Source organism: Phyllostomus hastatus, unplaced genomic scaffold, assembly GCF_019186645.2.
Source record: "Phyllostomus hastatus isolate PE091 unplaced genomic scaffold, TTU_PhHast_1.1 phas_scaffold_1674, whole genome shotgun sequence".
Lineage (NCBI taxonomy): Eukaryota > Metazoa > Chordata > Mammalia > Chiroptera > Phyllostomidae > Phyllostomus > Phyllostomus hastatus.
The window spans coordinates 13,509,918-13,533,931 of record NW_025334011.1 but is presented as its reverse complement, the minus strand read 5'-3'; the positions used below and the strand labels follow the sequence as shown (position 1 = coordinate 13,533,931).

The 24,014-nt window shown below is 37.9% G+C and overlaps 1 protein-coding gene and 1 long non-coding RNA gene across 10 annotated transcripts in view; one reads left to right on the top strand and one right to left on the bottom strand.

The window, feature by feature from the left end:
- ABI1 (abl interactor 1) overlaps positions 1 to 7,459 on the bottom strand; it is a 118,811-nt gene extending 111,352 nt beyond the window's left edge. For 7 of the 9 annotated variants that reach the window (XM_045857738.1, XM_045857741.1, XM_045857740.1 and 4 more), the window contains exon 1: positions 7,202 to 7,459. In XM_045857738.1, coding sequence (XP_045713694.1) covers positions 7,202 to 7,318 — 117 coding nt within the window. In that variant the 5' untranslated portion in view covers positions 7,319 to 7,459. The remainder of the gene's footprint in view (positions 1 to 7,201) is intronic. The other 2 variants (XM_045857746.1, XM_045857744.1) reach the window with 1 other exon arrangement.
- A 209-nt stretch (positions 7,460 to 7,668) lies between these two features.
- LOC123831271 lies at positions 7,669 to 22,343 on the top strand. Its single transcript, XR_006787880.1, has 3 exons — positions 7,669 to 7,864; positions 18,939 to 19,125; positions 20,953 to 22,343. It is a non-coding gene; the product is annotated as an uncharacterized LOC123831271 (long non-coding RNA).
- Positions 22,344 to 24,014: the final 1,671 nt, after the last annotated feature.

Genomic DNA, 24,014 nt, shown 5'->3' with positions numbered 1-24,014 from the left:
AATTAGTTTCCTTATACCTCAGCTACACTTGAGATGGTCCTACCAATATTCTTTAGTCAACATAAATCACAATTCCACACACATCTGCTGAACTTGCTATGCTACAATATATACCAAAATTAGAATCTACTTGCTAACAAATACACATAAATAATGTGTATTTAGGATATTTTGTTTTGCTTTCAGGTTTTCTTCACAAACATTAGTTCACTACCAACTATTTCTGAAAAAATTTCATTTGTAAATGGAGAAAGTTAGCAGAGCCAAGGTTAACTGTAGTTAATTGGGTTGACAAAGTGGTAATACTAAAAAACTTCAAGTCTCCTTTCTAAGCAATTAATGTTTGATATTAAAATGATCAGGTCAGCTATTTCTTTTAAAAACAAAATCCACTGGCCAGTGTGACTCAGTTAGTTGGAGCATCATCCTATGAGCCAAAAGGTCACCAGTTGGAATCCCAGTCAGGGCACATGCCTAGGTTGGGGGTTCAGTCCCCAGTGGGTCAGGGTGCAGATCAATGTCTCTCTTAAATCAATGTTTTTCTTCCTCTCTCCTTGTCTCCCCATCTCTCGAAAATCAGTAAGCATGTCTTCAGGAAAGGATTAAAAAAGATAAAAATTAAAAAACACCCATACATTTAAAAACAAAATCCAGTAACTGCCATTTTGCAAGTGTCTCTTCTCAATGCTTTACTTCTTTGAAAATCCCTTATTTTTTTTATCTGTTACTATCTTCTTTAGAAAGAGGGAAAGGGAGGAAGAGAAACATCAATGTGAGAGAGAAATATCAATTGGGACCAGGCCACAACCCAGGCATGTGTCCTGACAGGGAATCAAATCATGACCTTTCATTCCATGGGTGGTTCAACCAACTGAGCCACACTGGCCAGGGCAAAAATTTTTTCCCTTGTTTTCCAGTAGTGTCTTATTAAATATTAAGGTCTATAAAGTTTGTGCTTCTGGGATTTGATTATTATTGCTTCTAGAATCAAACCGTAACATCAATAAAAATTATAATTGACACACAAAAAAACATTAGAAACACAACTCCCCCAATTCAAACTTTTAAATGCCCCCAAATTAGCATTTAATAATCTTTACATTACACTATTCTCATAGAATTACATCTACATAATCTGCTAATGTTTGATTCAACACCTTCTCCCAGTATCAGCACTCTTCCTTTCTAGATAATATGTTCTTGTCTGTTAACTCACAAGTATCTAATTCTTATAACATAATTTCAACCAAATAAATTGGCTATTCTAAATGGCCAATTGTCCACATACTTCTTTCCCACTACAAAGAGTATTAGCATTCTTCAGTTGTCAGAACCAACTTGAAAAAACAGAAACACACAAGAATTACAACACTGTCCTTACTCTAAGATTTTATTTCAACAATTTTCTAAAAAGAACCTCTCCAAATGACACAAACTTGCTAAAACTGAGGCTCTAAGCATACCAGGACTAGATCAAAGTACCACATGTAAAGCTGTTATAAGTATTAAAGTTACAAAAGAAAAACAGTCTTAATACAAATTCTCTTTTAATTAGTTTTAATACAAATTTCAAATGACATACGGCCCTAAAGAATATTCAATATTCTTGAGTATTTTTAGTAGCTGACATAATATTTGTTAAGACCTAATATTCAAGGTCAGATCCTGCCTGCTTGACAGCAGAATTAATAAGCAGGCTGTGACTACCGGTCAATCTAACAACTAACCTGAGGATTTCCATAAAAGTATCCAAAACCCTGTCTTGTTTTTTTTTTTTCTGAATTGACATATGATATCTCAGGTGTTTCAGGTACACAACATAATGATTTGATATGCACGTATACTGGAAACAATCACAATAACTCTAGTTAACATCTATCACAACAGCTACAATTTTTTTCTTGCAGTAAGAACCTTTAATACCCACTTTCTTAGCAACTTTCAGATATACAGTACAGTATCATTAACTATAGTCACCATGCTGCACATTACTAAAACCATGTTTAATTCACTCGATTTCCAACCTGTATCTCTAATTTTACCAGCTACTCTTACTCACTGCAAAGTGTGAGTGTAAAATTCTACCATTTCCAATCGGTCCTAATCTCCTCAATCATTTTGACTACCTTTAGCTGAATCTGGTTTGTGTAAAAATCAAAATGTTTCAATACATTCTGTTTTGTTAACTTCTACTAATTCTAAGTTTTCTTACCACAATTGCAAAGCTGAATCAGGATAGAAAAAAAGCAGGCAATGATGCACAAAATGAGAAAGATCCACTGAGTTCAGCCTATGATTCCTATAAATTCAGCACTTCAAGCGCCAAAGCTATCATCCCCAAAAAACAAAAATATTGGTTCTTATATTTGCAACTTGGAACTCAGAGGAAACAATGGTAAAATAGTTAGGTTCCCAGACATGCTAAACAAAAGTCTACTTATTCCATCCTGGCTGGTGTGACTTAGTGGTTGAGTACCAGCCTATGAATCAAAGGGTTGTCGGTTCAATTCCCAGTCGAGGGCACATGCCTGGGTTGCGGGCCAGATCCCCAGTAAGGGGAGAGCAAGAGGCAACCACAAGTTGTTTCTCTCCCTCTTTCTCCCTCCCTTCCCCTCTGTTTAAAAATAAATAAATAAAATCTTTTTTAAAAAGAGTCTACTTATTCCATGACATCTCTAAAGTAGTCTGAGTTCCAGATTCATTCACAGCTAGAGAGTGCAACAGGAAGAGCACAGCCATGGAACCTGTAGAGCACGTCCAAGTTGGGCAGAAACCCTGAATGCCAATTACTAAGTATATGACCAAACAAAACTCATTTAACTTTTTTGAATCCTAACTTCCTGATCCGTAAGAGAATACTGCTTATCATGGAGAGTTTTTATAAGGAGTAATGCTAACACAAATCAACCTGCAGAGGCTGTAATAAAGCATGTACTCAATAAATATAAGCAATTGCTATATATCACCCTCTTCTCTTCCCTATTCCCCTCTTCCCACTATCTTTTTTTATCCCCTATCCTACAGTAAGCCCCCTACTCAGTATTCATTAAGTAGAATATAGAATCAGAAAATCTCAATTTGATTCCAGGCATTATCTCTCATGAGATATGCAACTTTAGGGGTATTTAATGTCTCTGAACCTTTAAATTGCTCATGATAGATAGATAAATAAATGGAATAACTGACTTCATTTATAAATTGGCATAAACTGTACATTACCAGAAACGTTAGCTTTTACCAAAGTGCTCCTACACAAAAATTACCTGCCCTCCAAGATTAAACAGGCATAATCAGCAAATGAGCATAAGTTAGCATCACAGGAGGAAGAAAACAAGCTAAATTAACTAACCCACTTATGAGATCCCCTTTATACAGTATAACAAGAATATACTTGTTAACCCAAATAAAGCTTTTATTGGGGGAATGCCAGGCCAAATATTTAAATTAAATTAAAAAGTTTAGCTGTATGGAAGACCTTTCTGTCCTTACTCAACCTAGCAATTTGCACAAAAATCTTTCTTAAGCAGTTTCTACTCCTTTTAGCTTTGCTTGCTTCCTACTCCCCAAAATAGTTCCCATGATAAAGGCACTGTGTACACTAAAATAGAGCAAAGAGAACTGGCTAGATGAATAAGTGTGTTCAAGTTAAGTAGCAACTGTCCTTGACATAAACTACTAAAAAAAAAAATTCAAAGTGGTCAAGTCAACCAAAAGATGGAAAAAAGCAGCTTTTTCTCTATATAAAAAACACTTTCTATTTTAAATATCATTTCCTCATAACTTTCAAAAATCTTGTCATATTTAAGTAAGTATACTTTTTGGAGAAGTTTTGCCATCAATAATACGATTTTATTTTAATATTTTTAAATCCTCACCCAAAGATATGTTTATTCATTTTAGAGAGAGAAAATAGGACAGAGACAGAGAGAAACATTGATGTGAGAGAAACATCTATAACATTGATTGATTGCCTCCCCACACATGTCCCAACTGGGGATCAAACCTGCAACCTATGTGTGTGCCCTGACTGGGATAGAACCAGCAACCTTTCCGTGTGCAGGACAATGCTCCAACCAACTGAACCACCCAGCCAGGGCTAATAATACAATTTAATAATTAAAGTCAAAAGGACCCAAAGAGCTAATGAAGTACTCAAGGACTCAACTGCATTACAGCCAAAAGAACTTGGCAACTGAACACCTTAGCCTAACAGGACTGTACTTCCAAACTGTAGGAAAACAAACAAAATGAAAACTGAAGTCTCAGGATAAAAATCACCCATGCAGTAACTTAACTCGCCTTGGGTATAAAAAAAATCCTCAAAACACAACTACCTTATTTTTCAGACCATAACACGCACCGAGGTTTTAGAGGAGGAAAATAGGGGGAAAATTTTTGAAGCAAAAAATGTGGTAAAATATTTAATAACATAAAGAACATAATATTTCACCAACATAAATGTAAACAGAACTCAACAGCAGCATTAACAACCATTATTCCTCCCAAATGGGGGGGAGGGGTGCATCTTATAGTCTTATACTCCGAAAAACACACGTACATATTTTCCCTGAGAGGAGACATATTTATGTAAGGTGTTGATTATAACCCAGTAAGAGTCATAGAAGGGATACAGAAAGATCTCAACATTCATATGGGTACTTCTAGCACTCTTGGTTCCCTATTCATTGCACCAAAGTTAGCAGCCCAACACATCACAAAGTCAGCTACCACAACAACTTCCACAAAGCCTTCATTATTATCTAAGCCTGTCTTAGCCTCAGGAAGGCATCTAGTGCATCACATAGTCCAAAAACTTAAAAGCTACTACTATGATACCTGACCAGGTAGCGCAGTTTGGGGGTTTGTCCCCATATACCAAGGCTGTAGGTTCCATCTCTAGTCAGAACACCTACAAAAATCAACCAGTGAGTGCGTGGATAAGTGGAACAACAAATTGATGTTTCTCTTTGTCTCTCCCTCCCTTCCTCTCTCTTACTACAGTCAATCAATAAAGATGATAGATAGATAAAAGGCTACTAAGATAAACATATTTTACCCCACTAAAATCAGAATACTGACTGATGTAAAGTTTAGGACCACCACCAAAAAAAAAAAATGGAACCACTGATAGTGGCTCTTGGCACCATGGTACTAACTGGTATTGACATGTTTAAAAGTAAGAGACTACATGAGAATTATCATGACTTAATTGGGGATACTACCAATAAGTCTAAAATGCTTCAAAATTACATGATGATTGCAGGAAGGGAAAAGAAAAGAAAAGAGATGAGTGAGTGAGTGAGAGAGAGAGAAGCTTCATAGCAGACAATTACCTGAAAAGGACATAGTCACCAGACAGGTTAAAACATGTTTGAATTTGCCAATACTTAGTAGTTACCACACCATATTATTGTCAGATTTCCCAACATGCAAAACAAAAAGAAGCCACCCCTTGTTAAGTTCTTATCTGCTGATTTCTATAAAGAAATTACTTCTGGAATGGGGGCAATTTAACTTTCTGCAATCAATCTTTTTGATTTTCAAAACCCTTAAAACCTTCAGCAAATTGAGATTCACCTCAATGTTAAGGCTTTCCATGTTGGTTGAATAAAACTTGTATATTTGTAGTATCAATAAACTATAAGATCACTTTTCTATTTCAGAACTACATCCACACTTCTACTGAATTTTAGAGTATTTTTAAAAGGCTAAATATTAAGTTTGCAAAACCAAGAAATACAATAGATGTAGCAGGCATTCAACAAGTTTATCAGTAAAATTCCTAAAGTAAAAGCTTGAAAAAAAATTATGAGATAAATTCCTAGTAATGCTACTGAAGATACAATGTTACTAATATGGAAATTGAGAAATATTCAAAATATTCTGAAAACAGACTCGCCTTCTAAAAATAAGTAGGAAAAGCATTTGTCAACCCAGAAACTACTGGTTCTTAAAAATGATAATCACATGGGAGGCCCTCTGTAAATACTTTAGTTCTGAATTGCAATAACCCTAATCTTTCAAAACATGTTTGGGTCATGCCTTACCACTTACAAGCAAATTTCTGGTGCCTTTACATTGATACAAAGGACTCTGCTACTTTTTTTGCTTCTGCAAACTGCCGGTTTACGCAAAGATCTACCAACTACCACACCATAGCTAACTTTCAATCATTAAAAGAAAAACAATTATCTGCCACAATTTTTCTAATAAATCTAGAATAACATATTTTAGTTATGGTTCTAAGACTACACATGATCGGTAATCAATCTGAAGTCAAATTCTATACATCTACTTAAGTTGGAGAGAAACCTTCAGAAAATAAGCAACCGACGATCACACCATTATATTTTAAGTTACTTATGAAACCAACAGTTCAAGAACTTGGGGGAAAAGAGTTTTAAAGACATTTTTAAAGTAATTAAATCATTTTTGTTTTATAATGACGATAGCCCTAACAACCTCTAGACATTCATTATGGTGGGACGGAAGTGAAAATGATGAGATGGGAAAAAACCCGACTTGAAAACGGACCGGCAGGCAGATATAACAAACCTTCAATTACAGGAATTTTGAGATTAACTTCTGAGACGCCTTCCCTCACTCCCCACTCGCTTCCTCCTCTCCCTCGGGGAGGTCTGTGTAATGTGACTCATGACAAATTTTTTAAATAAATAAATAAAAGACACACCCTCTGGGTTAAACTGACATAATCGCCCCCACCCCATCCTCCCCCGACACACACCCCGCTTTTCCTCTCCTTTCTGCTGCTCCTCCCTGCGCTTCGTCCCTGCCCTTTCCTCTCCCCTCTCTCCTCGGTCCTAGACCCCTCTCCGAACGGAGAGGCAATGGGGCGCCAGCTGAGTCTCCGGACAGAAGCCCAGGGAACTGCAGGCTGCTGAGGGGCAGCGCGACTCGGGGCGCGGAGCCCGCAGGGGGATTCCGGGCTGCGACGGGTTCCCGACTCCCTCGCCCATTTTCTCTCTCCGCTTCTATCGGTTTCAACCACCACAACCACTTCCTGTAGTAACGCAGCTCGACTCCCTGAGCCTGGCCACTTGCTCTGTCCCTGGCTGGGGCTTGGGACTGAGGCGGCCGCTGAGGTTAAGGCAGTTCCCCACCCCGCCCAGTGGGCTGGTCACTCGGGCGTCCAGCGGCGGGTCGTCGGCCCAGCGCCCACCCGCGCGCCCGCGCTCCTCACCTGTATGTAGTTGTTTTCACAGTAGTCCGCCACCCGGGTCAGGTTCTGGTAACTCTCTATCAGCGCCCTCTTGCCAGACGGGATCTCCTCCTCTAGTAACATCTGCAGCTCTGCCATTTTCCACCCCTCCGCATCGCTTCCTCTCGCGTTAAAGACACAGAAGCAGCAAGGTCCGCGGAGGCTCCGAGCACCTCACAGCCCGGATACAAACCGCCTACCCGCCCTCCCGCCTGGTATTGTGGGACGGCACCTCCTCCTCTTCCTCCTCACTCACTCCACCCCCCTCCACCCACTTCGCGCAAGCGCCTCAACCTCGTTCTCTCGCGAGCCTTCAAGCCATTTCCCTCCTCCCCCACCACAAGATTTTTTTTCTTTTGGCATGGTCTTCTGGGAATTGTAGTTTCTCACAGGCCTGCTTCCGGTCAAAAGCGCATGCGTTCAGGGAGCCTCCAACGACAAACCCTGCGAATAAAAGGTGGACCAAGGATGGTGGTTTAAGTACCGCGTTTCCTAAAAGCTCAGGAAGAAGGAGCCACAGGACGATTCCAGGGAATAAAACCGTTCCGGAGAAGGCCATGAGACCTGGCAGAACTTTGAACATGGAACTTACCTCACACCGTACTCCAAAATGTAGTCAGGATCTATCATACGTCTAAATATGAGGTAAAGCAATAAGCTTCTGCAAAAAAACATACAGTAATTTCACAAACTTGGGGTAGGCAAAAGTTTTTTAACAGGATACAATAAGTACTAACAAAAAGTTAAATTGATAAATTGCTTTTTATTGTAATAAAATTAAAGATAAGCCATTGTTTTGTTATCACTGGCTTAGCGACAAAACTAATTTATTATCTCATAGATCTGGAGATCACAAGACTCAGTTGGGTAAAATTAAGGCGTCAAGAGGGCATTGTTGCTTCTGGAGACTCTGAGGAGAATGCATTTCCTTGCCTTGAGCTTGTAAAACCTACATGCATTCCTTGGTTCATGGCCCCTTCTTCCATCTTCAAGACAGCAGCAGAGCATCTTCAAAATTCTCTCTGACTCTGCTTCTGTCACCAAGTTGCCTTCTCTCTGACTCTGACCACCAACCCTTCCTATTATAAGGTCCCCATGACTACATAGGTTTCACCTAGATAATCCAGGATAATTTCCCCATCTCAAGATCCTTAACTTGACTACATCTGCAAAGTCCTTTTTGTCATGTCAGGTAATATACTCACAGTTTCCAGGAATTAGGCCATGGACATCTTTGGAAGTCCATTAGTCAGCCTGCTACAGCCATCACTAAAATTAAAGCCCTCTGTTCATTAAAAGACACTATTAAGAAAGTGAAAAGATAAGCCACAATGCATACACTTGACAGAGGACTCATTCCAGAATATATATATATTTTAAAAATTCCTCCATGGCAATAAAAAGATAGACAGTCCAATAAAAAAAAATGGGCAAAAGAAGACAATTGCACTTCACAAGAAGCCAATAAATATATAACAAGGCACTCAACTCATTACTCATCAAGGAAATGCAAATAACAGTATTCTTAGGATGCAGTGTAAAATTAAAAAGACTACACTGCACACCCCATTAGAATACCTAAAATTAAAAATCCCTATCACCACAAGTGCTAGTGAAAATGTAAAGTTACTAGACTCGAATGCATTACTGGCTACAAACTGCTACAGTCACACTGGAAAACAGTTTAAGTTTCTTTCAAAGCCAAACATATACCTAATATAAAACCTAACATCCTACTCCTAAATATTTACCAAGAGAAATAAAAATTTACATGTATGTTCATTTAAAAAGCATTATATGAATGTTTATAATAACTTTATTCATAATCTCTAAAAGCTGGGAACAACTCATATGCCCTTCAACTTGATAAACAAACTGGTACATTCAAACAATGGAGTACTATTCAGCAATAAAACCTAATGAACTATATGTAAACACAAAGTCATGGGTGAATCACAACTGCATTTTGCTAAGTGAAAGAAGTCAGACACTTCACCCCACACCCCAGAAAAGACCAACAGTATCTAGCGTTGACAAGAATGTATTGCATCTAGCATACACACACACACAGTGTGCTGCATGTATGAGTGTACAAGTGTAAAAGGGCTTAATCACTTTGGAAGTACCTATTTGGTTTGGCAGTACCTATTAAAGCTAAATACATACATCCTTAAAGCGCAGCAATTCACACCTGTGTATGTATATGTCCGCAAAAGGGTATGTACAAGAATGCTCATAGCATCTTTATTCACCATAGTCAAAAAATGGAAACCCGAAACCTTGTCAACTAAAAAAAGGATAAATAAACAGTAGTATATTTATATGATGGACTATTACATGGCAATAAAAGGAACAAACTATTGATACATGCAACAACATGAGTAAATCCATTGCTAGATGCACTTTCATGGGTGAAAGCTGTTTTATTAAGTGAAATTAGGCAGATATAAAAGAGTACATACAATATAATTGATTCCATTTCTATGAAGTTCCAAAAAAGGCAAAAGTAATCAACAATGACAAAAATTCAGAGTAGTCAAATGTTGTAATGAATACATTGGGAAGCAACATCAGGAAATCTTCAGGGGCATGAGGAATATCTTCTTTAAGATAATTTTTGCCCTAGCTGGTGTGACTCAGTGGATTGAGTGCTGGCCTGTGAACCGAAAGATTGCTGGTTCAATTCCCATTCAAGGCATACACCTGGGTTGTGGGCCAGGTCCTCAATTGGAGGCATGTGAGAGGCAACCGATTGATGTTTCTCTTGCACATCGATGTTTCTCTTCCTCTCTTCCATCCTCTCTCTGAAAATAAACAAATAAAATATTTTAAAAAATAATATTTTATTATTCAATTACAGTTGACATATGATGATAGCTCCATATGTAAAACATAGTGATTAGACATTTATGCAGTAGGAATACTCTGGTCAGTGGTTGTAGGTGTGCATATATAAATTAAAAATCATCACTTGCTTTACATGATTTACTGTATGTGTGTTATACTTCAATTTAAAAATGACTAAAGAAAAAATAATTTTTAAAGCCTCATTTATAAAAAGGAAAAATCAACAGATAAAATCAAGAACAAAACTTACATATTGGCAAATATGTTGAACTTTAAAGATAAAAATAAAGGAAACTTCTATTTAAAAAAAAACAGGTTATCTTCAATGGAAAAAATACCAAGTCAACCTTTTCCTCTGCAATAGATGTCAAAAAACAATGGAACAAAGTCTATAAAATCCTGTAATAAAATTAATATGATTCAGTGATTCTTTATCTAGTGTGAAAGATAACAACATCTAAATGCAAAGTTAAGTATAGTTAAACATCAAAGTAAGTTTGAATTGAATTAATAAAATAACTGGTTATTAGAATATCAAAGCTAGAATGAAAAAAAAAATTTAAAACTACCAGAGAGAACAAACAGATTTTTCTACAAAAGGATGACAATTAATAGAACTTTTATAAACAACCATAACACAAAAGATTAAGAACTTATATCCTGAGACCACTGAGGGAAAATAATTTCTCAGCCTAGAATTTAACCCAGATAAATGTCATTCCAAGGATGATATATCTATAGTTCAGACATAGAAGAGAGTTTACCACTCAAAAACCTTCAATTGAAAAAAGCAGAGCCCTGCCTTGGCTGGTGTGAATGAGTAGATTGAGTGCCAGCCTACGAACCATTTATGCAGTAGGAATACTCAAACCAAAGGATTGCTACTTTGATTTCCAGTCAGGGCACATGCCTGGGTTGAGGGCCAGGTCTCCAGTAGGGGGCACGCAAGAGGCAAACCACACAATAATTTACTCCCTCTTTCCCTCTCCCTTCCCTGTTCTCTAAAAATAGCTAACTAAATAAAATCTTTAAAGAAACAAAAAATAAAAAGTTTTTTAACAGCACAGTCCTGACTGGTGTCACTCAGCGTATTACAATGTCCTCCCGCGTACTGAAGAGCCATCAGTTCCATCCCTGGGTTGCAGGCCCGGTCTCCAGTTGGGGACATGCAAGAACCAACTGATTGATATTTCTCTCACATATCTGTGTTCCTCTCCCTCTCTTTCTCCTTCCCTTCCCCTCTCTCTAAAAATAAATAAATATAATCTTAAAAAAAAAGCAGAGGGAAAGTGTGGAATAAAAGAAAATGAAAATGAAATGCATTGGTGTATTTGATTACTTATGACTTCACAAAATAATGTTTGTTGTTTTTTTCAAGTAAAATACATATCTGAGATTCTTCATATGGTATTTTTTTTTGTTTTATTTATTTGTTTTTAGAGAGAGGGGTAAGGAGGGAGAAAGAGAGGGAGAGAAACATCCATGTGTGGTTGCCTCTTGCATGTCCCCAACTGGGCAACCCGGCCTGCAGCTCAGGAATGTGCCCTGACTGGGATGCAAACCAGTGACCCTTTGATTCGAAGGCCAGTACCCAATCCACTGAGCTACACTAGCTAGGGCCTCAAATGGTATTTTTAAAAGGAAAACATCCAGCTATGCAGTGCTTATAAGAGACACTATAAAACAAAATCTTATTGAAATAAAGGGATGGGAAAATATTTACCAAGCAAATATCAACCTAAAGAAAACTGTTATAAATATTAATAGACAAAAACCTCATTTAAAATGAAGTCAGGAGGCAAGAAGTTCAAGCTCTCACACCCTAAGTGGATTGCAGAACAGAATAAGAACTCTGTTTATAATAGCTCTCCTAACTTCCTCTTCTCCTCTAAAAAAGAGTTTCCGCTCCTTTGTTTCTGGGGACTTGAACATGGTTCACCATTAGATCACCTTTTCCAAATCTCAATTCATTGTTGCTCCCAAATAAACCCATTTTGCTGGGGAAATATCTGGCCATTTGTTTATGATTAACACTATTATAGCAATAATAATAATGTCAAAGTAATTACATCAAGGCAAAAAAAAATTAGGATAAACAGGAAATCACAGCCAATCAATATATAAAGCAAAATGGTTACAAAGAAAAATTGACATATCAATAATCATAAATGGAAGATTTATTTTTATTTTCTTTATTTTTTTCATAAATGGAAGATTTTCACACACCCCTACCAGAGACCAAAAAGCAAGCAAAAGTTGATGTAAATTTTTTTAACAATAAAATTAACAAAAGCACAAATAACCAATATTAGAAATGAAAATGAGAACATTACCTAAATTATAATAATGAACACTAAGAAATTTTCATACTTCCAGAAGGGACTCGATTGAATAATAAATAGCAACTCTACCTGTATTTCCTTCAGTTTAACTGGTTTGGAGGAAGTGAGTACAGACAAATTTGTGCACCAGTTAATGTTCCTTATTTGTGCAGTGATGTGAATTTCAAAATATTTTCTGGAAGTTATTTTAATTCGAGATTGAAAAATCCCCTGCCTAATTGAAATAGATCATGGACCTAAATAAAAAAGATAAAATAATAACATTTCTATAATAAAACTTAAGATAAAAATCTTAGTGCACTTGGAGTAAGTAAAAACTAAAAAGTACATTAAAACATACAAAATGAAATAAAAAATGATAAATTGGATTTCATAAAAATTAGCCCTGACTGGTGTGGCTCAGTGGGTTGGACCTTGTCCTGCAAACGAGAAGGTCACCAGTTTGATGTCTGGTCAGATCACATGCCTGGGTTGCAAGCACAATCCCCAGTTGGGGGCATGCAAGAGGCAGCCTATGTACGTTTCTCTTGCACATCGATATTTCTCTCCCTCTCTTTCTCCCTCTCTTCCTCTCTCTCTAAAATTAAATAAATAAAATCTTTTTAAAAATTAAAAACATTTGCTCCTCAAAAGACACAATTTAAAAAATGAATATGCAAACCAAAGATATTTGCAAAAATAATTCTAATATGGAAGTTGTATCTATAATATATAAAGAACTCTTACAACTCTATGATTGGATGACAAATAAGTCAATTTTTTTAAAGATTTTATTTAGAGAAATGAGGAAGGGAGGGAGAAAGAGAGGGAGTGAAACATCAATGTACGGTTGCCTCTAGCACACCCCATACTAGGGATATGGCCTGCAACCCAGGCATGTGCCCTAACTGGGAATCAAACCGGCAATGCTTTGGTTCACAAGCCTGCGTTCAATCCACTGAGCCACGGCAGCCAGGGCCTAAATCCATTTTTAAAAAAGATTTGAACCGGGCACTTTACCAAAAAAGATATAAAATGACCAGTAAACACAAAAAAAGAAGCTCAATTACATTAGTCATTAAGTAAATAGAAATTTAAACTTCAATAAGATACCACTAAACTAAAATTTAAAAGATTGATAATACTAATGCTGTCAATAATGTGGAGCAACTACAACTCTCATACAGTCCTGGTGGAAATGCAAAATAGTAAGGCCACTTTAGAGCACAGTTATATAGTTTCTTGGAAAGGGAAAAATTACCTATCTTCAGTTCCTACAATTTCACTCCTACAATTTCAGTTCCTACAATTTCTTGAGTTTTAACTCAAGAAAAATTAAAACGTATGGAAGACTTAAAAACAATTGTCTCAAACAACCAAAACCTAAAAAGAACCGTATGTCCATGTGGATAAACTAATTATAATATACCCACACAATGGAATATTACTGAGCACTTAAAAGGAACAAAATGAAGGAACATGCAACAAACAAGAATGGACCATAAAAGTATTGTGCATGGTGAAAAAAGACAGACACACAAAAATATGTGTCCTATATGATTCCATTTATATGAAATTTTAGAAAAGGCAAAACTAAAGTGATAGAAATCAGATCAGACTTTGCCAGAGACCAGAATGGGAATCAGGGTGTGACTCCCAAAGAAACAGAACTAATCTTTTACTTATTGATTTTAGAGGAAGAGAGAAATATTGACTTGTTGTTGCACTTATCTATGCATCCACTGGTCAATTTTTATGTGTCCTGACCAGGGATCAAACCCACAACCTTGGAGCATCAGGACAATGCTCTAACTAAATGAGCTACTCAGCCAGGGCCTGTATAAGTAAACTTTTAATGGTAATGGAAATGTTATATATCATGAGTGTAGTGGGAATTACATTGTTAGTTAGGTACGTTTGTCAAAGGTCTTAGAATTGCACATTTAAAATCTGTAGGTGTTAATTGTAACTAAATTAGATCTAACTGAAGTTAACCCCCAAAAAGTACAGCCTATAGAAAATTCCTCTGATGTGAGAACAAAAATAAAACACTTATGTATTTTTGTCTCCCTTGACATATGATAAAAAAAAATACAATCCCAAAACCAAAAGATAGGAGACATGATTTTCCTAGTAATAAAGGTGACTAAATGGTCACAAGGTAACATTAAGAATTATAATCATTATGTTGTATACCTGAAACTAATACAATGTTGTATGTCAATTATATCACATTTTTTAAGAAATGGGGTGTTGAGGGTTTTTTTACAACCACAAAGTAATGATGAATAAGAAAGCATTTCAAAGGATAACACCCCCTTACCCAGGTTCATGTGGCTCAGTTGCTTGGAGCATTGTCCTGTGAACAGAAAGGTCACAGGTTAATTCTGGTCAGGGCACATGTCTAGGTTACGGGTTCAGTCCCCAGTCTGCACATGCAGGAGAGGCAACCAATGTCTCTCTCTTGCATTGCTGTTTCTCTCTCTCTCTCTCTCTCTCTCTCTCTCTCTCTCTCTCTCTCTCTCTCTCTTCCCCACCTCACCTCCCTTCCCTCTTTTCTAAAATCAATAAGCAAGTCCTTGAGTGAGGATTAAAAAAAAAGATAACCCTTCCGAAAAATTAAGAATTGCAGGTAGATAATATGACATTAAATTATGAGCACCATACTAACATTTCAGAGTCCAACTTTTCTCCCATATTGTGTACTCTTATGCTGTTTATTGATTTAGTATTTTCCTGTAGGTTTTGTTCAAATAAATTATAATTAAATGCCTTTCAAATAAATCCCAACAGAATAAATAATATCCGTGTTTCTATAAAACTTAATGATGTACCCCTTGGACTCAAGCTGAAAATTAGACCTTGTACATTCATTTCATGGATGTCTAGTTAAGCTAATCAATTTGGTCATAAAAAACAGTTAGTAAGTGCAAACCCGGCACATATGCATGGGTAGAAACTGAAATTTCATGTGTTTCCCTTTGAAAGAACAGATTGCTGACTATCATAAATACCTTACTTCAGAGGGATTAAGTTATGTGCCAGGCAAAATCATAATTTAGACTATCTTGGTACACAATTGTTTATTTTGTCATCTGAAACAGATGGCAAGGAGTGATGCTGTATACTTAATGAACCTCAGACATCTGCAAAATTAATTCACTACACTGTATCCCAGGATAATCTATTGGAATTGGGTGGTCAACAAACAGAATGTAGAGTACCAATGTGGTATAGTGGAAAGAAACCAGGAATAAGGCAACCAGGGTTATCCCTCTATCCCCTGCTATTCCCATCCACCACAACTATGTAACATAATTATATTCTTTACCGAGAAAAAAGGGGGGTGGTGTTGTCGGTAGTGTGTCACTCTGCTCAGACTGCCATAACAAAATACCACAGACCAGATGGCTTAAACGACAGAAATTAATTTTCTCACAATTCTGGAGGCGAAAAGTCCAAGATCAAGGTGTCAGCAGATTTCATTTCTCCTGAGGCCTCTTACCCTTGATTCAAAGGGGGGCATCTTTTCTCTGTGTCCTCACACGGCCTTCCCCCTGGTTCTGAGTGTCTTAATCTCTCTTTGGATAAAGATACCAGTCATATTGGATTAGTGTCATACCCTATGACCTCACATAACATTAATTACCTTTTTCAAGACCCTATTTTCAAATACCATCAACATATAAATTTTTTTGGTGGGGGGACACACAATTCAGTCCATTACATGAAGTTTACTGACACCCTAAGATTCTACAACCCTCAACTATTATCTCTCCTTGCTTCTTTTCCTATTAAGAATACCATCCAGGAATTCCCAGGAGGAAAAAAGGGAGGGTTAATAGAACACTCTGTTCAACAGTTTAGAAAGGCCCACACAAGACAAGAGGAGTTAAGGTGACAGAGTAAATCATGAACCCTCATTTAAATTTTGATTCTCCACCATTGATTATGGCAGAGACCATAATCCAGGCAGAAACCATCAATTATGGTGGAGAGTCATGATATTTGTATAGCAGGCTAGACCCACAGGCCAATATTCAGGCAGGTCTGATTGTTATTCATTTAATACAGGGGGAAAAATTCTTTCTTATACACATTAAGCCAAACCAATGCAGAATGCCAGAGTTATTCTAGTGTGGAGCAAACTATTATCATTAAATTATTAAAAATTAGCAATGGCTAAAAATGCAAGGTGCCAGTAGTCCTTGGGGAAAAAATATAATAGTCTTTAAGTGAAATCACATGTTGTGTTTTTCCTCTCTTTTTCATGAGCTGCAATATTTCCACTATGGTTTGAATGAATTAATCACTTGATAATTTTGAAAGCTGCTGAATCAACACATCCCTGTCCACTTCCCTTTCTCAACTTCAGTAAGATGCTATAGGTGTCTGTGATAACCAGGACAGTCTCTGGAGCTGTTGGCCTTGCCAGCAGTAACAAGTATCTCATTCTTTCAACCTAGTGATGAACTGAGAGCTAGAGATGGCCCTTCCCTGAACTTTGTCCCTCCAAGCCTTCCAACAGTTTTATAACCCTCTTACTGTTGGCAAATTCTACAGTAACTTCTCTTTTCCTGACTAATACAACTGAACAAAATAATATTTAAAAGTTCTAAAGACAAGTGACAATCCATGTAAAGTTAGTATTTCTTTCATTAGAAGTTACAGAAAATAAATCAAGATAGTATAAGAAAAGAAGAAAAATGAGGAAAAGAAGAAAAAGAGGACTATGTTATGATAACTCAGGCTTACTTACAGATCTCAGGAACAAATGCATTCAGTCCTAAGAAAGTACTTGTACAAATCATTTGTTAGGCTAGCAGAAACCAAGGCAGTATTCTCTTGTAGTGTCTTGTTCCTTTGCCAAAAAAGTTTGGATTGTTTTGTTTGTTTGCTTGTTTGTTTGTTTGTTTGGCTACCCTGTCTAAATGGTAGAGAGAGCATGGCGAATTTGACTCCCAAGTTTTTCATCTTCATCACTCAAGATGCTAAGTTCAAAATCTCTCAAGTTCAAACCCATATTCTTCAAAGAGAAAATCTGATTAGTCCAGCTTGAGTTGGCTCTTCTTCCCAAGCATGGCATAGTAGTGGAGACATGTACAAACAACACTAGCATGGCTGCTTGAACCACCTTGAGATTGGTGTGGAAAGTTTCCAGAAAAAGTAGATAATCAAAGAAAACAATAGTGGCAGGTGTCCACTACAATTGGGAACATTTTTGCAATACATACACATATGGACTGGGCACTGTCCAGGTCTACCACATATAAGTGTGCAGGCTACTCAGCATCTGGCTGAGGGTTAAATAGAGGATAAAAATCTTACAAGTCCAATGTCCAGAGTTCCTCTGGGACAGTTTCAATTGATTATTCTCTTTTTTCTTAATATGATCCATACTTTCCTGATTATTTGCAAGTCTCATTATTTTATTGTTGTTGTTGGAAACAGGACATTTTAATTAACACAAGTGGCAACTCTAGAAATCAGATTTCTCCCTATCCTCCCCAGGGTTTACTGCTGTTGCTTTTTTTTGTTGTTGTCATTTGTTCATTAGTATAAGAGCTTTTCTGTGCTATTTCTGTAATATCTGTATTCTTTGTCATGTGTAACCACTAAATACCTATCTAGTTATTTTAATGGTCAGCAAATAATAGGACAGAGATTCCTTTACTGTTTCAACCAAGAACTATGCTACCCTTTGCTGAAGCTGTGTGTGTGCTGGGGCATGCCATCAATTCTCTGACAGTCAGTTTACAGCTCTGCCCTGGCCTTCAGTGCAGCCAGAGGTAAAGCAATAGGGCCATCTCAGTGTCTCCTGGGCATGTGCACAAAGCTGCATATATGTGAGGCCTTCCAGATTTCCAAAAATACGTTGCTGCTTTTGAAGCTCTCTTTGGACATCTCATTCTCCAGATTTTCCTTATAGGTTTTTGATTTAGCTTTTTACTTACCCCAACAGTTATTGATACCACAGCCACTACAATGGTAAACAACTGTAACTGATTAGTTTTGATAAATGCCCTGAGGATAGGACAATTGACACTAAAGTGAGTTCTGAGTCAAGTCAGAAACAAACAAACTCCAAACAACAGTATGATGGTTACCAGAGGGAAAGAGGGGTTGGGGTATTACTGAACAGCAAGTGGGGCCCTGCTGCCTGCCTCCACCTTCTAAGTAAAATTCCAGAGGCAGATGTCTGGTGAAAAAGGAAAGGAGTCTTTATTCAAAAACTACATAATTTTGGAATAACAGCTTTCCACATGAATTAGTCACTTAAACCTAGCAACTAAGGCTAAAATCTTTAATTCTTGAGTCTCCCTATCATTCCTCCATTAGTTTTTAATTAACTAAATCTTATTTCTATAAGATTAGTTGACAAACTGAAACTACATAAAATATAAAAGCTACACAATTTGGGGAGAAATGCAGGCTTCTGGCCTCAGAGACTATCCCCTCTAGAACACCCACAGAAAAATAACCCTGCCACTCTCTGCCTTGCCAGACCAGTCCTTCTCCCATTTAAAAATGCTGTCCTTTGGCAAATGCAGGTGGCTACAGCACAATCATCCAGGCATTCCAGAGGAAGAGCAAGAGAGCAAGCTTCTGTCCACCTTTGCTTTAAATCTTCTGGCCCATAATTCCCTGTGCTCTGGAGGCAACCAGCTTTTCAGCCAATCCCGTCATAGATGCACAGATTTGCACATTCGCCCTCCCACCTCTGTGTCTCTGCCCAAGGTAGGAAGATCGGTAATGTGCTGCGTTACCCTATTTACCATTGCCTCAGGCAGCCTCCTCCTAAGGGCCCTCTCTCACTCCTCCCCAGTGATCTGGTCAGATCTATCTATATCAGGGGGAGGATGGGAAGGGTGAAGGGGGTCAATATAAATACAGTGTAGGACAGGGGTGTCAAACTCAATTTCACCGGGGGTCACATCAGCCTCATAGCTGCCTTCAAAGGGCCGGATGTAGAGCTCCTTGCCCCTAGTTAAGGAGTACTTACATTTATGTAGTCCTAAAATTACATTTGGCCCTTTGAAGGCAACTGCAAGGCTGATGTGGTCCCCAGTGAAGATAAGTTTGACACCCCTAGTGTAGGACAAAAGTAGATTTACAGTTGTGAGTATGTAAAATAGTGCTTATTCTTATATTATTATTTATTGTATTACTACCCACATGAACAACTGTAAACCTACTTTTGCCCTACCCTGTATGGTGATGAAAGCAGACTAGACTTAGCTGGTATGCATACACTATAATATACTGATGATGTATTATAGAACCGTACACCTGCCCTGGCTGGTATGGTTCAGTTGATTGGGTGTTATCCTGCAAACCAGAATGTCATGGGTTTTATTCCTGGTCAGGGCATGTGTCTGGGTTGCAACTTTGGTCCCCAGCTGAGGCGCATACAAAAGGCAACCAATGGATGTTTCTCATATCAATGTTTCTCCCTCTGTCTCTCCCTCCCTTCCTCTCACTCTAAAATCAATAAATGTAAAACAAGAATTGTACCCCTGAAACTTATATAATGTCATTAACCTGTGTCACCCCAATAAATTTAATTTAGAAAAAAAAAGTCCTGAAAATAGGGCTTTTCCAGGGAGTTTCCAGCAAGGTCAAATAGTAACAATTCTTTAAGGATGGAACTTTTTTGGGTACTCCAAACCTGTTCTACACCTTCAAGTGGGTGCTGGATGTTGCTTTTCATAGCCCTATGATTTCCAACTAGTTTCTTTTTAAGGCTATTTTAGGGCTGAAATTGGAAAAGTTGGCATTCATGCTGCCTGTCACTACCAGAACCAATAAGTAGAGCAAGGGTTAAATCTTTATGGGCCCTTTATCCAGATGCCAGCAATCTAAGAAAACTGCAGGTTGTATACACTCAAAAAACATCTTAACCTCTCATCTTGAGCCAATCCTTTTTATAAGAAGAAAGGGTCAGTAATGGTTTTGGAAAAATGGTTAATTGGATAAGAATTGCAGTTTGAGGCAATTTTCTTAGAACTATTTCTTTATCTGTTGATCAATTATTTATTTGTGTCACAGAGGTTCCCTCCTTGGAACACAGTGGCTCAGATACCACTTCCATTGCTTGCAGACCCCTGGGGAACAAGGTTGAATTGTTTGTGGAGCCCCCAGAGTCACATGGTCATGCATTCCAGTTTCTGAAACAACAGCTTTCCACCTGTATTAATCACCTGAGCCTATTAACTATGACTGAAGCTAAAATCTTCACTTCATCTTAGCCAAAAGCCTGAGAAGCAATGAAGCTAAAATCTTTAACTCTTGAGTTCCCCCATCAGAGCTAGGGAAGAGAGGAATGAAAATAGTGTTAGTTAAAAATACCACAAATATTGCTATTCTAACTGAGATTCAGTTGTTTTTCTTGAATCAATGCTTCTTAATTGGTGAAAGTCTTTGATTAATTTCCAGAGTTCGGGAAAAAAAGTGATTATTTGCAATATTTGCCAGTGTTCTTGGTGTTTTTATGGAGGAGCAGGTCTTTGAAGGTCTCTACTCCACTGTTCTAGAAGTGACTCCCATCATTTGCTTTATATCTAGGCTTGACTCTTCACCAGTTGTGAGATGCTGGGCTGATGTGGACTCCAGCCAGCAGTGTCAACGGTGTTGTGGATGCAACAAACAAATTCACATGGACTACAGAAGTCCTGCAGAGAAAAAGGGACAACACGGCCACTCGCTGAGAGAGTACCCTGACCCTTGCCTGGACAAGCTTTTATTGGCTTTTTAATAGCATACTCCAAGGAAGGTTCTCATTCATTATGCTCGGGTTTGCTTTAGGTGGTTACTTTTTACAGATAACAAAGGAAAGGACGTTACTGATTACTTCTTATAGATTAACAAGGAAAAAATATTGCAAATGCCAGGGAATGATAAGAGTGACTGACCTGGTTACACTCAGTCCTTAGGAGAATTAGCACAGACTTCAGGAAGTTACTTTAAAGATATGCAGTAAACATTTTCTGCTTCAGTTCAGGGTGAGGGAGTTTTAGCAAGAGCAAGCCTCAAAGCAGCCTAGGTATAATGCAGGCTTGGTTTCCCACAGGAAAGCCAATGGGTTTGGCTTCCTGTGTGCCAACTCGCTCCTGTCGGTTTTCTGATAGGGCTGGGCTACCTTTGCCACGTCAAGTGGACCGGTTCCCTATACTGGGTGATTATAGAAATTCTTTTCTTGAGAATAATAAATGAGATTAATCATAAACTACTTAGCATAATAGTGAGTGTTGAAAAGTGAGTGTTCAGGAGAGGATCCTGGGGAAATGGCATAGTAGGAATCTGTTTCCCAACCTAAACAATAATTGCAATGGCAGAATCTGCCTGATGTAACTATCTTGGAACTCCAGTCTACTGGCAACTTCCTGGAAAAGGTGTAATGGAAAATTGAAGCTAATATTGGTCAATTTCAGTTCTTAGGACATTAGCAGCTGCCTACCCTCTTTGGAGGTAATTTGGTTCAGATTAGGTCAAGAGGGCACTGGCCAGGTGGCTTAGTTGGTTGGAGCATTGTCCCATGCACCAAAAGATTGCAAGTTCAATTACTGGTGAGAGCAAGTACCTAGATTGTGGGTTCAATCCCTGGTCTTGGCCCTATGAGAGTCAACCAATTGATGTTTCTGTTTCACATCGTTTCTCTTTCATATCAATGTTTCTCTCCCCACTCCCCCTTCTCTCTAAATTCAACACACTCAGATGAGGATAAAAAATAAATAAATAAAATAGATTAGGTCATGATGGAATTAGTGTACTCTCATAAAAAGATGAAGATGAAGATAATGAACATGCACCACACAGAGGAAAAGGACATGTGAGGATACAGCAAAAAGGCAACCACCTGCAAGCCACAGATGGTGCCTTCACCAAGGATCCCACCATGCTGGCACCCCGATCTTGGCCTTTCCAGACTCTAGAATTCTGGGAAATAAATGCCTGTTGTTTAAGCTACCCAGTCTACAGTATTCAGTTATTGCAGCCTCAGCTAGAACATGTACCCATATTTTCTTTTTGCAATTCAATTCCTGGGGTTTGTTAAGTGAATCTCTCCTTAATATGTAACCATGAACAAGATCCCTGTGATGCACATCTTCAGGGGACACTAATTCATATGGATCACAACATGAATGGCACCCCCAGGAGTGGTGCAATACAATAGCTATATATTTCTTCTGATTTTTAAAAAGATTTTCTTTATTTACTTTCAGAGAACAGGGAAGGTAGGGAGAAAGAGGGAGAGAAACATCAATGTGTGGTTGCTGCTTGCGCGTCCCCAGCTGGGGACCTGGTCCACAGCCCAGGCATGTGCCCTGACTGGGAATCAAACTGGTGACTTCTTTTCGCAGGCTGTCACTCAATCCACTGAGCTACGCCAGCCAGGACTTTTTCTTCTGATTTTAAAGATGTATCTTTACATTAGATCATTGACCTAGGTGGAATTTACTATGTGTGTGTTGGAGGTAAGGATTTCATCTTCGCTTTCTGTATGGAGCTATCCCATTGCTATTCATTATACATTTCATCCTTTCTCCACAAATTTTTAAATTTATTTTAAAATTATAGTTGACATAGAGTATTATAGAAGTTTCAGGTGTACAACATAGTGAGTAGGCATTTATTCTCCACTAATTTTTAATGCCTGCCTACCTCTGGGTTCTCTAGTCTGTCCCACTAAATAGTTTTTCGTCAATGTTTAATTACTACTGATTGTTAAGTGTACTGTTTTTCAGGACCAGTTCTTTGTGGTAGAGATAGCTATTTGCTCACCAAGTCCAGTTGTTTTTTTCCTCTACACACTTAGACTAAAATTTTTCAGTATTACTTGAAGCACAACTAATGAAATGTTGGTGGGAAGTGGTATTTGCCACTTCCACATCTGGCTCCTAAAAATATCCTTTGAGATTCTCAATGCCTTCTCTCTAACCTCTTCTACTGACTAGATGCAGTGGATCCAGTGGAAGACTCTGAGGTCCTACTGGACGATGGATCCACTCCTGCATTCCTGCATGACTAAATGAAACAGAGTCTACCGTCCCCCCTCCCCCACCTTGTTCTTCTTCCACCGACTAGTATTGCACTGTGGCATGCATTAAAGATAAACGTTATTGTGCTAAACCTCTGAGTAACTGTAGATATTGGTGAGAGTAGTTAGCCCACCCTAATTATAACTTTCCTTCATGTTCTTTTTGGATTCATCTTGCCTGTTCCGGGCCTTTCTGCAAGGTTTTCAGAGTCACTGTATAAAATCCCTCAGAGTCCTGTGAGAATTATAATTGGAGTTATATTGTATTTATGGATTAATTTGGGAAGAATTTTTGTCTTTATATTGTGGATACTATACTATCATATGTCCATTTAGTCAGGTCTTTTATGCACATTGATAAATTTTATTGTTTTTCTTCTTTAAGTTATTATATGTCTTTTATTGGTTTCTATTGGAATTTATTGTAATATGTTGGAATTTATTGGTAAGGTAAATATGATTTTCTGATTACATTATCTAATTTATTATTTATACTTTAAAAGATCACTATTGACTGATCTTATGTTCGACAACCCATTGAACCCTTTCTTAGTTATAATAATCGTAGGTTCTAAATTTTCTATGTGGA